The 14,689-nt window shown below is 37.2% G+C and overlaps 1 protein-coding gene across 3 annotated transcripts in view; it reads right to left on the bottom strand.

The window, feature by feature from the left end:
• The window catches only part of ALDH1A2 (aldehyde dehydrogenase 1 family member A2), a 118,395-nt gene that overhangs the window by 62,595 nt on the left and 41,111 nt on the right, over positions 1–14,689 (bottom strand). For 2 of the 3 annotated variants that reach the window (XM_033189974.1, XM_033189976.1), the window contains exons 2-4: positions 4,852–4,956; positions 4,533–4,673; positions 1,308–1,437 (exon numbers count right to left, since the gene is read on the bottom strand). In XM_033189974.1, the coding sequence (XP_033045865.1) occupies positions 1,308–1,437; positions 4,533–4,673; positions 4,852–4,956 (376 nt within the window). The remainder of the gene's footprint in view (positions 1–1,307; positions 1,438–4,532; positions 4,674–4,851; positions 4,957–14,689) is intronic. The other variant, XM_033189975.1, reaches the window with a different exon arrangement.

Raw genomic sequence — 14,689 nt, 5'->3', positions numbered from 1 at the left:
AACTGCACTTGAAGAAGACCCTCGATGATTTATGCGTACATTAAATTTGGGAAGCACTGTTCCCAGCCATCCACACTATCAGCCAAACCATTCCCTTTTGTAGTAAATCAATACTGCTCAACCTGGCTAGGAAGGCCCAAAAAAGACACTTCAAAGTCCTCAGCATTACTTTCCACTCCTGCTACTATGCACTCTCCATGGAAAGCAGACTGCCTTCTGGAGAACAGAGGTAGAGCACCTGGCACAGTGCTAAGTGGCATCTAGTATCCACTCAGTAAATGTGCATTTCCTTTCCTTATGTCTATTCATCATTCCCTATCTCTTTCAGTCCATCCCTTTCCTATAAGGATATCTCTTCCTCCTAGGCTCTATTTTGAATTCTCTAGTGAAGCAGTCACAAGCCTAGGTTCTAACGTCAAAGTTTTAGCTCTAAAACTTATTTGCTCTGTGAATTAGGAAGACTAATTTTACTTTACCAGACCTCTTTCCACTTTTGTAAACTGAAGATGTATATAACAGTGCCTTTCTCTTGGGGTTGCTGTGAAAACACTCAAATGGTATTAGCTATCACTAGTATTCAAGCACAGATCAACATCTCTTCACTGACTGCTTTAGTTGCTTTAGTCTTGGATACTTTTCTTCTCATTTAAAGGGCTACAGCACTGACAGGTGAAGCACACAACTTAGCACCCAATTATAACATTCCTAAAGGGGCCTTTAAGTTTTTTGTTGTGTTGGTTCTGTCATCTAATGTGAATCTTAATAATAAAAAGGGTTAGGATTATGGTTGTTTTTAGATTATGAAAGTAATTCATGGCCATTCGAGAAATATAGAAAGTAGAGAAAAATATAAAAAAGAAACTGAAAATCAGACATAATCTCACCAGAGACAACTGTTAACATTTAAGAGTATTTCCTTCCAATGAGTAGATCTTAAGTTTCAGGAGGGCAAAGAGCAAGCCTTAACCTTGTTGGAATTTTCCTTGACTTCCCTCCATCCAATAATGCCCCTTCATACCTACACCAGCACCTAATCTAGCACAATGCTGACCACTTACCAGCTGACAAATACATATCTGTTCCTTAGATGAATGAAGTGGCATGCCCCTATACTTATATGTGGACTATCTATAGAAAAAGGGACGCTGTCAGAGTCAGTGACATAATTTGGTTGGTTCTTCACTCAGTTCTAACTGCTGTAAGAATGCTCATATCTGTATTCTATGTAACTACTGTTTGTGTTTGGTAGCCAAAGTGCATTTCTGGTGGTCTCATTTTCCTTTTCAACATACTCAGATTTCACATACCTACAGGAATGGTCATCCCATGAATTTTATCAGCCCAGCCTGCATAATATCGAAGGGTTTTGATGACGCCCTGCAAATCCACATAAAAAGCTTGCAGGAATGGTTTGCCACCATTTAGGGATTCCATGGTCTGTTGGAAAAGAAATGGAGAGATATTAAGTCCCCAGAACTTTCCAGTGATACACTAATTTCTAGAGCAGAAGAAAAAAGAAAGAGACAGAATACAAATGAATATGGAGATGCATACCTGGTCAAATAAATCTTTTTATTTATTCTCAAATAAAAAAATTTCTAGTACTGTCAGTTTGGTTTAGTTCCTAGTACAAATCACAATGAGTATGTATGTGCATGTTCCTATGCCTGTGTGCTTCCAGTAACCACTATCCAAATATATTAACACAATATTTATTTAATGATAAAGAAATGTTCTGCTTGTCAAAACAGCTTCCGTTATATTAATGATCAGAGCTCATTGGGGATTTTTTGGCGTCTATACCAGTAATATGAATCCATAAAGAGGAGCAGAAACATGGGCTCTTTATGCAACTGATGAGAATAGAAAGTATTCTCCACAGCTGCCAAGACCCCTGCTGAGAAATGGAATATCCACAGTGCACAGCAAGTTTATTTATTACTACCAAATAAACAAGATCTCCTCTAGGGAAGCCCAGATGTTAACAACTTAAAGGCCGGTTTTTTTGTAAACATTTACGTTAACAACCATTACCTATTAAGAGTGAAGTATCTGCTCCATTTAATAAAAATAGCAATATTGAACTGCTTTACATTATAAACATTATTATTTTAACGACATGTTCCTGAACTGGCTAAGTCTGTAACAAAAACAATGAAAAATGAATACACTGAAATGAGAAGAGTATTTTGACTTGAGAAATATTAAAGGTGTTACAAGTTCAACAAATGAAATAAACAAAAACATATTCGTAATCTTTTTTTCTACAAGTATATTTCATAAGACATACTGGTGTGAAAATTATTTGATCTCTGACAAAGCTAAAATTAAAATATTATCCAATCAATGAGATGAAAATACTATGACTTCCAGTACAATTTATGTACTTAGTATGTGTGTAAAATGAAACTTATTTAAAAATATGTTACTTATCACTGTATATTGGCTCACCCTTAAAAAAGGGAATCAAACTATTTCCTAGTACTTTTTAGAGCATGTATATGTTTACAAGATAGGCATTACATTCTCTGTACAGCCAGCACAGCACCAAAATCTACACAGCATAGAGTGAATAATGTCAATAACCAGAATTTGAGTTGCCTAAATGGTCCCTGTGAGCGGCTGACAACAGTCAAATCCACTGAGAATTGCCAGCTCTAGGTCTATTTTCAACTGTGTTTACTTTGGATGCAGTATTAACTTCAGTTTTCCAGTCAGGAGCACCCCTTTCTTCCACAAGCTACCTTTTACTAAAACTCACTTTTCTCATAGCTTGAGAGTGTTTAAAAGCAGGAATCTCATTTAGGTGTGGTAGGAAAAGAGACTTGATCAGTGGGACACAGAGAAGAAAAAGAAAGGCATTTGAGTTTTATTATATGAAAATGTAACTGCAGAAATTAATCATCTTCTAGTATGGTGTTAATCCAATACTATAGATATCATATATCTTTAGCTCAATTAAACAGTCTATTTATTGACCACCTATGTGCCCTCATTTGCCATTTATGTGCTAAGAACCATGCTAGGATTACCAAAAAAAGGTAAAATACAAGTTCAATTCTCAAGAAAATGATAATCCAGTGAAGAGATAAGTATAAAATCAGCATTCTCTAATGTGTCCCAAAACACTTGGTTTTGCATGATATTGGTATGTTAGTCAGAAAAATGGTGATGAGGCTCAAATAAGCTTGAGAAGCATTTAGTAGGCTTTTCCTGAGCCTTTAATATGCCCAGTGTCTTGCGAATCTGCAAGGAGTTTCTTCATCATGAAACACCTTTTTCACAGTATGTATAAACACCTCATTGGAACAGTATTCCCTAGAGTGCCAGATTAGAAAATGTTTTTATATACAAATAAATGTTATATATAGCTAGAATCCCAAACCATTTCCATAAAGGAATCATTTTGTTCCCATACTATCAACAGATTCCTGAGGGGGATGGTAGGAGGGACACTGACAAAGGGAAAGAAAAAATGCTTCCTTCCCCGAAAGCAAGCCCAATAATGACCTATTTTCCCAAGTAGGGGGAAGGATACACTACTCATGGCTTGAATGCCCTGACTGAACAAGGAAACCCTAAATACTCATTGATCCTAGGTGGAGATCCCAAGTATATAGTGCATACATTCCTAAATGGTTCCAGTTTCCAAAAAGTTTATATTCTCTAAGAAATTGACATTTATTTTAAAAACATCAGCAACAACAAAACCCATTAGGTCAGGAGAAGTTCCTTATGTGAGGAAAATCATTGTTTTAGTGGAAGAAAGTTGCAATCTCCTGCTGTCTCTCCTTTCTATTGGCTCACAGAATGACAGGGCAAACGGAGCAGAAGTGTATGGGAGGTCCGTACCATCCCCTCTGCTTCTGAAGGATTCTCTTTAGTCAAGAGAGGTTAACTCTGGGGAGGTAAACACTTGTTCTATTTCATTCTCAAAAGAATCATTGCATATTGGTTTTCTCCAAGCAGCATGGTGACTCTCTTGTTGCTTGACTGTTTTTAATTTGTCATGGGAAGGGGGAGTTGTAGAACGGAAGGTCCTTATCAGTCATGGAAAGCTCTAGTTTTCTCTTCAAAATTCAGAGAGAAGATATTCAGCTGATCCTCCACTTCTCTATCTGATCCCCAAATCCAAACATGTCTAATTTTTCATATGTATGACCTATTCCTTTGCTTTTTCCCCAGGTCTGCTTCAAAGCATCCTTTTAGGAGTTCGAGACCAGCCTGACCAACATACTGAAACCCTATCTCTACCAAAAATACAAAAATTAGCCAGGTGTGGTCCCAGCTACTCAGGAGGCTGAGGCAGGAGAATCGCTTGAACCTGGGAGGCAGAGGTTGCAGTGAGCTGAAATCGTGCCACTGCACTCCAGCTTGGGCAACAGAGCTACACTCCATCTCAAAATAAATATATAAATAAATAAATAAATAAATAATAAATAAATAAATAAATAAATAAAAAAACCGAGGAACGCAAATTTCAGCAGAATGGTAAATGCAGGGTAAAGACAATGTTTTCTTAGGTTACTTACTGCAAGAACTGCCCTGTCCCGTTCCACCAAGTCTGCAAGCTTATCCAACAGACGTCCTCTTTCTGAAGCATCCATCCTTCTCCACACTGAACCAAGAGAGAAAGCCAGGCGGGCTGCCTGCACTGCTTTGTCTATATCTGCCTGTTAGAGAGGAAGAGGCACAACTGAAGAAAAACACTCAAAAGAAAGGAAGAACTTATCTGCTGTCATGAAAAAAGTGAAGCATGAGCATGTAGTTGTGTATTGAGAGCATATGTTTACTGCTCTGCTGTTTGAAGGCAGTTATTTCATAGGGCATCTTTTTCTGAAAAAGACATACCTTGTCTGCTTCTTGAACTTCACACACCTGTTCTCCTGTGGCTGGATTATAGACAGGGAACACTCTCCCACTCTCTGAGTTCTGCCACTCGTTGTTTATAAAGATCTAAGGGAGTAGATAACAGAATGGGATCTGTGACACAGGTGATAAGCAGCTGGTCAATGGCCAAGTGTTATGGAACTACTATGGTAATAACACTCGTTATATAATAAAAGTATAGAATTTGAAGTGTTGTAAGAGACCCTTCTAGACTCAACCCCAATTTAGGAATTTCCTCTATATTTTTGCTTTAGTATCATCCGAAGGCTAACTACAATTCTTACCTTTCGTGAACCTGTCAACTAACGAAAGATACAAATAAGGATAGTGTCTCACACACATACAATCATACACTGATGCTAAGGCAACAGTTATTGATAGCCCAAGCTCTGGCCAGGATCCAGGAGGGTTAAACAGTAGATCAAACTTACAGTCATCAAGCCTTAGATCCTACTTTCTCTGCCAGAGGCCTAAGTGACTTCCCAAGGAAACTTTAATGGCTTTAATGGTGCTGCAATAAGCATTCACCTAATTTATAGTCAGGTCCTGAAAAATGACTCTAACCAAACTAACTAGTGAGTTAAACAAGTTATATGTGTAAATCCAGTTAGATTTATTTCCCTTTGCTGAATAGGCTATATTGCAGAGCCAAAAGAGATGGGGATGAGGAGTTGGCAGGTGGGGTATAACTTTCAAATGATCACCCCAGGATTTCTTAAAAGGCTTGATCTCCCTATATATGAAATTGAGATTATATTAAAATGGCAAAGAGACCAAAGATTTGAGAAATTATTCAAGTCAATTTCTCTTAAGATTTGTAATAAATGAATTAAATGACAAGGGAAAAGATAAGGCAAGAAAAATTTTAAATTGTTATTGAGAAACCTAAACTAGTATTTTTAGACCATGTAATCTTAGAGGACATACAACGATGTTTTACTCTACAAAATTTACAGCACCACAGTGAAATTTCTTAACTTATGAACCAGTCAGTCATCCAATTTAGGACAAACACAATAATAAACTGATTTATTGCCTGCCATTTAAAAATTAATCAGAGATGAGGCTTAATATAAATCTACACTTGGTAAATATCAAATGCTAGAAAATGTCCCAAAGCTTTCTTTTTACAATTTTTCCTTGATTTGACAAAAACAATGAGCCCATGTAGAAGGAGGCACTGATTAAACTAGAACTCTCTTTTCCCAAAGGATTTTTAAGATAAAGGAAAAGACCTTAAATTTGTAGAGCACTTAATACAGCTGTACTGATACAAACAAAATGACCTTATAATTGTACATTTTACAGTTTATAATACACAGTTCATAAACATGTGTAACATAATTTACCCAATAAATACTCACGTAAGTTTTAGTCACAGGAAAGACAAAGATGGCTAAGAGAGTTCTAGCCCTCCAGAGTCTGACAGTCTCTAGTAGTTTATTTAGTACTTACAATAACCCTGTGAAGCAGGGTTTTATCATCTCTATTAAACATGAGAAAATTGAGAGGCAGGGAGTTTGAGTCCAAAGAAGCAGGTTCTTCTTGTGGCTGACTCAAAGGCTACTACTGTTCTTTCCAATATACGTAATTTCCAGGATTAGCCCAAAGAAACAGAACTAGTTAATGTCCAAGCCTGGGCTAGTTAGAATTCTGGAATTATTGGTCTGGTTCTCTTTTCATTCACTCTATTTAATAAACTTGCTCACAGCTGATAGCTCATTACATTTGCATGCTCCTTTGAACACAGTATAATGTCCAGGTAACAAAAGCAGAAAATTAAAAGTTAGTTTTATGAAGGATCCACTTCTGGAGTATTATTGGGTTTAGGGAAAAAGTGGTCTTACCAATCTCCCTATCCTTTTATTCACCATGTGACTGAATCAAACTTTTTAACATTTGCAGTATCACCAGAGTCCACTGATCCTAGTGTTTTTTTTGTTTGAGTTTGTTGTTGTTGTTGTTTTTTAAGATGGAGACTTGCTCTATCACCCAGGCTAGAGTGTAGTGGCGCGCAATCTCAGCTCACTGCAACCGCCGCCGCCTGGGTTCAGGTGATTCTGCTGCCTCAGCTTCCCCAGTAGCAGGGATTACAGGCACCCGCCACCACGCCCAGCTAATTTTTGTATTTTTAGGAGAGATGGCATTTCACCTTGTTGGCCAGGTGGGTCATGAACTCCTGACCTCAAGTGATCCGCCTGCCTTGGCCTCCCAAAGTGCTGGGATTATAGGTGTGAGCCACCACACCCAGCCCCAAGTTCAGTTTTTAAGTTTCTCTGTGCAGCAGTTTTAATTATTTGTAAAGATTGATATTTCATGATTTTTGTTTCTCACAGGTTTTCCAAAAATCAAAAGGAAAAAATAGTAAGTTAAACTCATTTTCTTAATCACTTAGTCTATCGATCATTTTATAAACCTAAGAAGCATTATAGGATCTAAGATACATTATGAGATTTTAGTGATCTTATATTCCTGTATTTTAAAACATTTTGCTATTTCATCATGCTAGAAATTATTTCATCATTCATCAATTATTTTTAACTATGCTAAACAACTAAAATAATAAAGAAACAAAAAAAATTATAAAATTGCCTAGAAATGAATGTCACCAGTCTATCATCCTTCAGTTTTCTAATTGTGTTGTCTAATACATCATCTTTCAAAAAGTTATAAAAGAAGTCTAGAGATGCCATCTTTGCCATATTCTTTTCAGCTTCCATTGAATACAGTTAAGAATTCAGAATTCTTAATTTTCTGCCCATAATGGAATAAAGAATAAAATTAAGAGAAAGATATTTCACAATAATTAGATGAGTGAGAAAATGAAGGCAGAGACAGAGCACTTGAGATTATAATGATGAGGTAAAACTGACCATAGAAGCAAAATCTTGGGCTATGAGTCTTTCAGATCAATTCTGTCAGACTTGAGAATCAGAGTAAACAATACATTTACAAAGACAAAAAGGAAACATGATATTCTAACCCACTAATTATTTAATAGGAAGGACTTCATCATTAATATTTTGCAACAAAAACCTGGACCATCCTGCTTTGGTAAAAGGACATATGACAATTATTTTATATTTTGTAATATTTGTTGGTAAAAATTTACTTTATATTCATAAATGGACAAATGCTGAAGGTAGGTATATATGTAAAGGTGACTGGAAAAACACATTATGTAGAAATTTTAAAAGTTCCTTGGGTTGATCAATCTGATTGACATTTATAAAAGTAAAAATGAAAATATTTTTGTAATTGTGAAACAAAAACATGACCACCTTTTCTACAAAATCATGAACCCTCAAATTTTTCCATAGCATTACACTGTGGTAATAACACATATGCAAGAAGAACCCGAGGTAATGATGAGCTATAACCTTCTAGAGATCTGTTTAAAATCTGGAGCCAGTATTTATGAGATGATTACGTTCCAGGTTCATATATGACAGCTCATGAGCAGTTATTTGCATTCAAAGGCATTGCCAATTTCAAGTTATGTTACCTCCAAAATCAGGAAAACATGAAATAAAAATTTGGTTTGCTATGTTTAAATTCTTATTTTGCTGGTTTTTTTTTTTTTTTTTACTATCTCTTTATTCTTACTTCTGTAAATTATTCATAAAATAAAAATAAAATGAACACATTGAAACCAGATGGTAAATGTGACGGCTATTTTTCCTGGTGTGCCAAAATTACAATTTTAATTTTACTTCATCCTTGTTTTTGTAGACCTAGTCTTATAAAATGACACTTAAAAAATCATACGGACAACTTTGTTGGTACATGGAATAACAAATATCTCCATGGTCAATACTTGAACATCTGCAGCTCTCTGGGCAATTTCAAAAGTTTTGAATCCTGTTCCTTAGCATTATTCCCTGACCAGGGCTCCTTGGAGAAATGGTTTATTTCAGAACCGTAGCAGGAAAAGTACAAGATGAGCCTGAAACGTTGTGGTGCCTGAAATCAAGTAAATACTTAAAAATCGATAGGAACATAATAAAAAGATACAGAAGTCAACATGAAGAGGCTACCAATGGACAATACTGGAATAATTTAAACAAAAAATAAATAATGCTGGTAATAGATTATTACCCATAGAATGAAAAAGACATCCAAAAGTTCGTAATGATATACATTTTTGAATGAATAAATAAATAAATGTGGGATAAGGAGGAGCTCTTCTTCACAGTAGAATTCCAACTACTAGATGTAAAGAAATGATGTAAAGAAATGATTATTATTTGTAAAATACCATAGTAATAACTGCTTCAGGTAAAAATCACTAGATAGTAAAATTAGTGGGCAAATATACAATGAAAAATATATGATGGATGTTCATGTAGTTTCAAAGTATCTCCCCTCAAGATACTTAATTATAAAGAAAAAAATAATAACTTTATGTTGGAGAAACTTGGCAGACACCACCTTAATCAAATAAATAAAGCTGACGTCACCAGCAATGGGACAAATTGATACCATGTGCAGTTGATATGATATGCTGAGAAAGACACAGGATCAGTTCTGTGGTAGTCTCACTCAAAAGGCATAATCTACATTCAATCACAAGGATACAACACAGGCAAACCCAAACTAAAGTATATCCTACAAAATCATTGTCCCATGTTTTATTAAAGTGCCAAGGTCATGAGAGACTAGTAAAACTAAAAAACTGTTTCAACAAGGTCACTAATAAGACACAAAAATTAAATGCGTCATGTAACCATGGATTCCCTGCTGAGCCAGGAAAAAAATACGTATTATTGGGACAACTGGTGAAATCTGAATAAGATTTTTAGGTTAGATGATAATATTGTATCAATGTTAATTTCCTGATTTTTATCATTTTTATAATTGTAAGATCATTTGGGGAATCTGCATGAAGTGTATACAGAAATTTTTTGCACTATTTTTGAACTTTATTTTTGTAAATCTGAAATTACTTCAAAATGGAAAGTAAAAAAAAAAAAAAAGTTTAAATGTCAGTGTCATCTTTCGGTGCCTACCTTTCATATTTTAAATGGCCCAAACAAATTTGTTAAATGAGGATTCATTATCTTCACAAAAGTTTCTTTAAATGTGACTTTGTGGAAAACAAAATAAGCCATTCAAGCTGTCTTAACATGGCCCAATTATACCAAATCAGTTTAACTCAAAGCCATGTTAATATCAGTATAAGAAACCAGAAAATTTTGCTTTGTAGTTTACTAAATTTCGGAATTAGTATGAGGAAAAATGTGGGCTTTACTATAGAGGTCTTTGAAAGTAGAAAATATATCTGACCTTAAGTTACCTGACTGTTGCTCAGTTTCTTCATTTGGAAACTATACAAATACTGACTTATCAAAATCATGTACTTCTGTGATTCTGTAACTGAAGGTAAAAGGAATAGATGGTCCATAAAAGAAGGCACCTATCTACTCCAGGTTTCTCAGAGATTGGCAGGATTAGTACATATACCTAACTTTCTTTCCATTGTGATTGTGAAGAACTGTCCACTGACATATTATAGGCTGTTGTTGGTATTAAACAGACAGAATGGTGGGCACTTAGTTAACATTAATTGGAATGGAAAGTCTGCTGAGAGAGGACATAAATCACTTTCTTTCCTCTTATTATTTTTTAAATATTATTTAAGTTCTGGGATACATGTGCAGGACATGCAGGCTTGTTACACAGGTAAACATGTGCCATGGTGGTTCGCTGCACCTTCATCACATCACCTAGTTGTTTAAGCCCCACATGCATTAACTCTTTTATCCTGGTGCTCTCCCTCTGCCTCCCCACTCCGACAGGCCCCACCATGTGTTATTCCCTTCCTTGAATCCATGTGTTCTCATTGTGCAGCTCCCACTTATAAGTGAGAACATGTGGTGTTTGGTTTTCTGTTCCTGTGTTAGTTTGCTGAGGATAATGGCTTCCAGCTCCATCCATGTACCTGCAAAGGATATGATCTCATTCCTTTGTATGGCTGCCTAGTATTCCACGGTGTATATGTACCACATTTTCTTTATCCAGTCAATCACTGATGGGTATTTGGGTTGATTCCACATCTTTGCTATTGTGAACAGTGCTGCAATGAACATACGTGTGCATGTATCTTTATAACAGAATGATTTATATCCCTTTGGGTATATACCCAGTAATGGCATTGCCAGGTCAAACGGTATCGACATGAATAACTTTCTGACATCTTTCCTGATATGGTCAGAATACAGTACCTCCCACACCAAGAACAAATCTGAAACACACTGAAGAATGAGGAGAATATTTGAGGAACAAAATTTTCTTATGTTATATTTAATAGATGCAGTAAAAATACATGTAATATAGAAGCAAGTTAAGGTCTACCATATTAAAATAAACCATGAACACAACATTCAAGCACCGGACCATTATTAGTATTACTGAAGCTACTTGTGTGTTTCTTCCTAATCCCATCCTCCAGCTTGACCCACCCTGCTGCTAGAGGTAACCACTAACCTATATTTTTAATTTATTTATTCTTAGATATTTTCTTTCTTTTTCTTGCCCAAATGTAGTATTTATTTGGGGCACGTTTCTGTGTGTGTCTATTGTATCAATTTTGTGAAATGCATTAAGGTCATCTTGATTGTTATTAACATTTTATGTTTGTACTGTGATCACTGAGAAAGCCATGCTGAAATTTCCCACCTTGGTGGTGGATTTATCAACATATTCCTTAACTCCAAATTTCTACCTTTATAATTTTCAGGGTATTTTATTAGTGAATATAAGTCTGTAACCATTAGATCTCTCTGGAAAACCATTTATCAATATGAAGTGATGCTCTTTATTACTAATAAAGTTTTGTATTTTAGAGCCTATTTTGTTTAATATTAGTACAGCTACCTAAGCCTTTCTCCAGTATCTGTCTCATTTATCTTTTCCTATCTTTTTGCTCTCAACTGTGTCTTTATTATTTTGATGTGTCTCTGTGATACATGGTTAGATTTTATTTAATATGAACATGTGTATTTTAATTAGCAAGTTTAATACATTTGTACTAACTTTTTGAGTGGGGGAGGGTTCACTAGAAGCATTTTATATGCCTGACTCCTCCACTTAGGAAAACCAGAACAGTATATAGACAGTCACATTTCAAATACATTATCCAAGAGAACAATGGAATTCAACAAAGAAGGGACAGGAAGCACCAAAAACAGGGAAACAGGTAGCCTCTTGCATCCTCCCTGACTGGGATCAGCTGGGAGCCAGGAGTGATTTCCCCAAGTAGGAAATGGATGAGAGACTTCCAGCAGCCAACATTCCCACCATGGAATTGTGTAATCCTGGCCACTTGAAAACCCCTCAACCCCCTCAGGCCCTGAAACTAACACAGGGAGCTGCCAGGAGACCATGAGATGGAACTGCTAAGAGAGAACTCAACACTGGGCCCCACATCCTTTCTGAGACCTAAGGAGCTACAGCAAGGTGTTATTTCCAAACCTAGCCTTTGACAAACTGCTTGCTGTCCTGGGGCCCAGCAGTACCAGGACTGAGGCATTAAGGAAACTCAGGCTATTACTGCTGGGACAGTGGGGCAAGCTGGGAGTGCTCCTGCAGCCAAGGCTAAGAAGTCAGTGAGACACGAGCTGAAGCACCCAGAGCTGGTAGGCATGTGTTGCTGAGATCTAAGATGGAGACACAAGCTGCTGCTGAAATTGGTGATGAGCTGGGCAGGGGTTGCTGCAGCTGATGCAGGGTGAAGAGTTAGGTGCAGGCTACCGCCACGAGGGCAGGGCATCAAGCCTCACTAAAACTGGGGCATGAAAGAGACACACATTCCCCACCTGCCAGTCCAGGCTGTGGCCACTGATGATGGCCACATCCTCTCCAGTGGCAGGGCCTCGATGCAGCTGCTATTGCCCCTCACTCAAGCACTCTGCCTAGGACCTAACAATTGCCCTACCCCTGCCCATCACAGCTGGTGCCTCCTCTCACCACTGTGGAGGCTGAACAAAAGCCTACCTGGCCTTGCTTTGTTCTCCATTCCCAAGACAGAGCACATAGATTGAGGTCCTGGAGATTGTCCAATCCAATCTACCACCTTGGGTACCTGAACATTCCTCACAGGGTACTGAGGTTGGGCCTACCTTACTAGCCACTACCACATAAGCTGAAATCTACCTAAAAGTGCTACCTCGGGCCTGGAGACTTGCCTGTCCAGCCCAGCACAGCCACTCGAAATATCCATGCACACTACTCAGGATGCAGAGGATCATCCTACCACTGCTACTGCTCTTGCCATGCCACACAAGCTGCCTAGGGGCCCGAGAACATCCAACCACGTGGTCCACTGCTGCCACTACCTCCAGGTAAGAAAGCCACCTGAAAGCCAAGAATCAGCCTGCTCCAACACAGGTGCCAGGGTATTCCACACTGGGGCACAAAGACAGGCACACTCAACCCACCCCTGCAACTACTGGGGTCTAAAGACTGGCCTACCTGGCATCCCAGTCCTCAGCACTTCACCACAGCCTCTGCTAATAACAGCACTCTAACTTACCAAGGGAATCACAGATATCACTGATGTTGTTTACTGCCAAAAAAAATCATATAGAGACTACACCATTGCATCCACCCAGAATCAAAGCCAAAGTACCCCATCCAACCAACACCATAGATACACCTTCAGGAAAAAGTCCTTCCTTATGAAAGTAAATTCAAAAATAGGAAGAACCAACTGTTATACCAGATGTGCAGATATCAACATAAGGAGAGAGAACACATGAAAAAGCAAAGAAATATGACACCTCCAAAGGAACACAATACTCCATCAATATATCTTAATCAGAACATTTCAAAATCCCAGATAAAGAATTCAAAATATTGACTTTCAAGAATCTTAGTGAGATACAAGTGAATTCTGAATATAAAAAATCAGAAAAATAATTCAGGAAATAAATGAGAAATTTACTGAAGAGATACTTTTTTTTTAAAGAACCAAACAGAAATCTGTAACAGAATAATTCATTGAAGGGAACAAAATGCATTTAAAATCTTAGAATCAGGCAAAATGAAGAATTTCAAATCTTCAAGACAGGTCTTTTGAAATAATCCAGTAAAACAAAATAAAGAACAGAGAATTTTAAAAATATAAGCAAAGCCTTTGTGACATTTGGGACAATTTTAAAGTAACCAAATTTACAAGTTATCAGTATAATCAAGAAAGAAGAAACAAAGAGGAAAACTTGCCAAGTCTAGCAACAGATTAACACACTCAGATATAGGATGCTTAATGATTCTCAGGCAGATACAATATGAAAAGGTTTTCTGCATAGCATATTGTAATCAGACTGTCTAAAGTCAATGATAAAGAGGAAATCCTAAAAACAGCAACAGAAAAGCATCTAGTCACCTACAAAGGAAACCTCATCAAACTAACAGCAGATTTCTCAAAAGAAACCTTACAGGCCAGAAGGGAATGAGAAGGTATATTCAAAGTGCTGGGGCGAAAAAAAAAAAAAAAAGGAACTGGCAACCCAGAATACTATCTCTAGCAAAATTATCCTTCACAAATGAAGGCAAAATAGACTGATTCCCAGATAAGCAAAGGCTGAAGGAATTCATTACCACTAGACTGACCCTACAAGAAATGCTCAAAATAGGGCTGGGCGAGGTGGCGCATGCTTGTAATCCCAGCACTTTTGGAGGCCGAGGCAGGCAAACCACCTGAGCTCGGGAGCTCAAGATGCACCTGACCAAATCATGGAGAAACCCCGTTTCTACTAAAAATACAAAATTAGCCAGACATGGTGGCTCATGTCTATAA

The sequence above is a fragment of the Trachypithecus francoisi genome, unplaced genomic scaffold (genome assembly GCF_009764315.1).
Source record: "Trachypithecus francoisi isolate TF-2019V2 unplaced genomic scaffold, Tfra_2.0 Lachesis_group3, whole genome shotgun sequence".
NCBI lineage: Eukaryota > Metazoa > Chordata > Mammalia > Primates > Cercopithecidae > Trachypithecus > Trachypithecus francoisi.
This window is presented reverse-complemented; position numbering and strand designations above follow the sequence as displayed.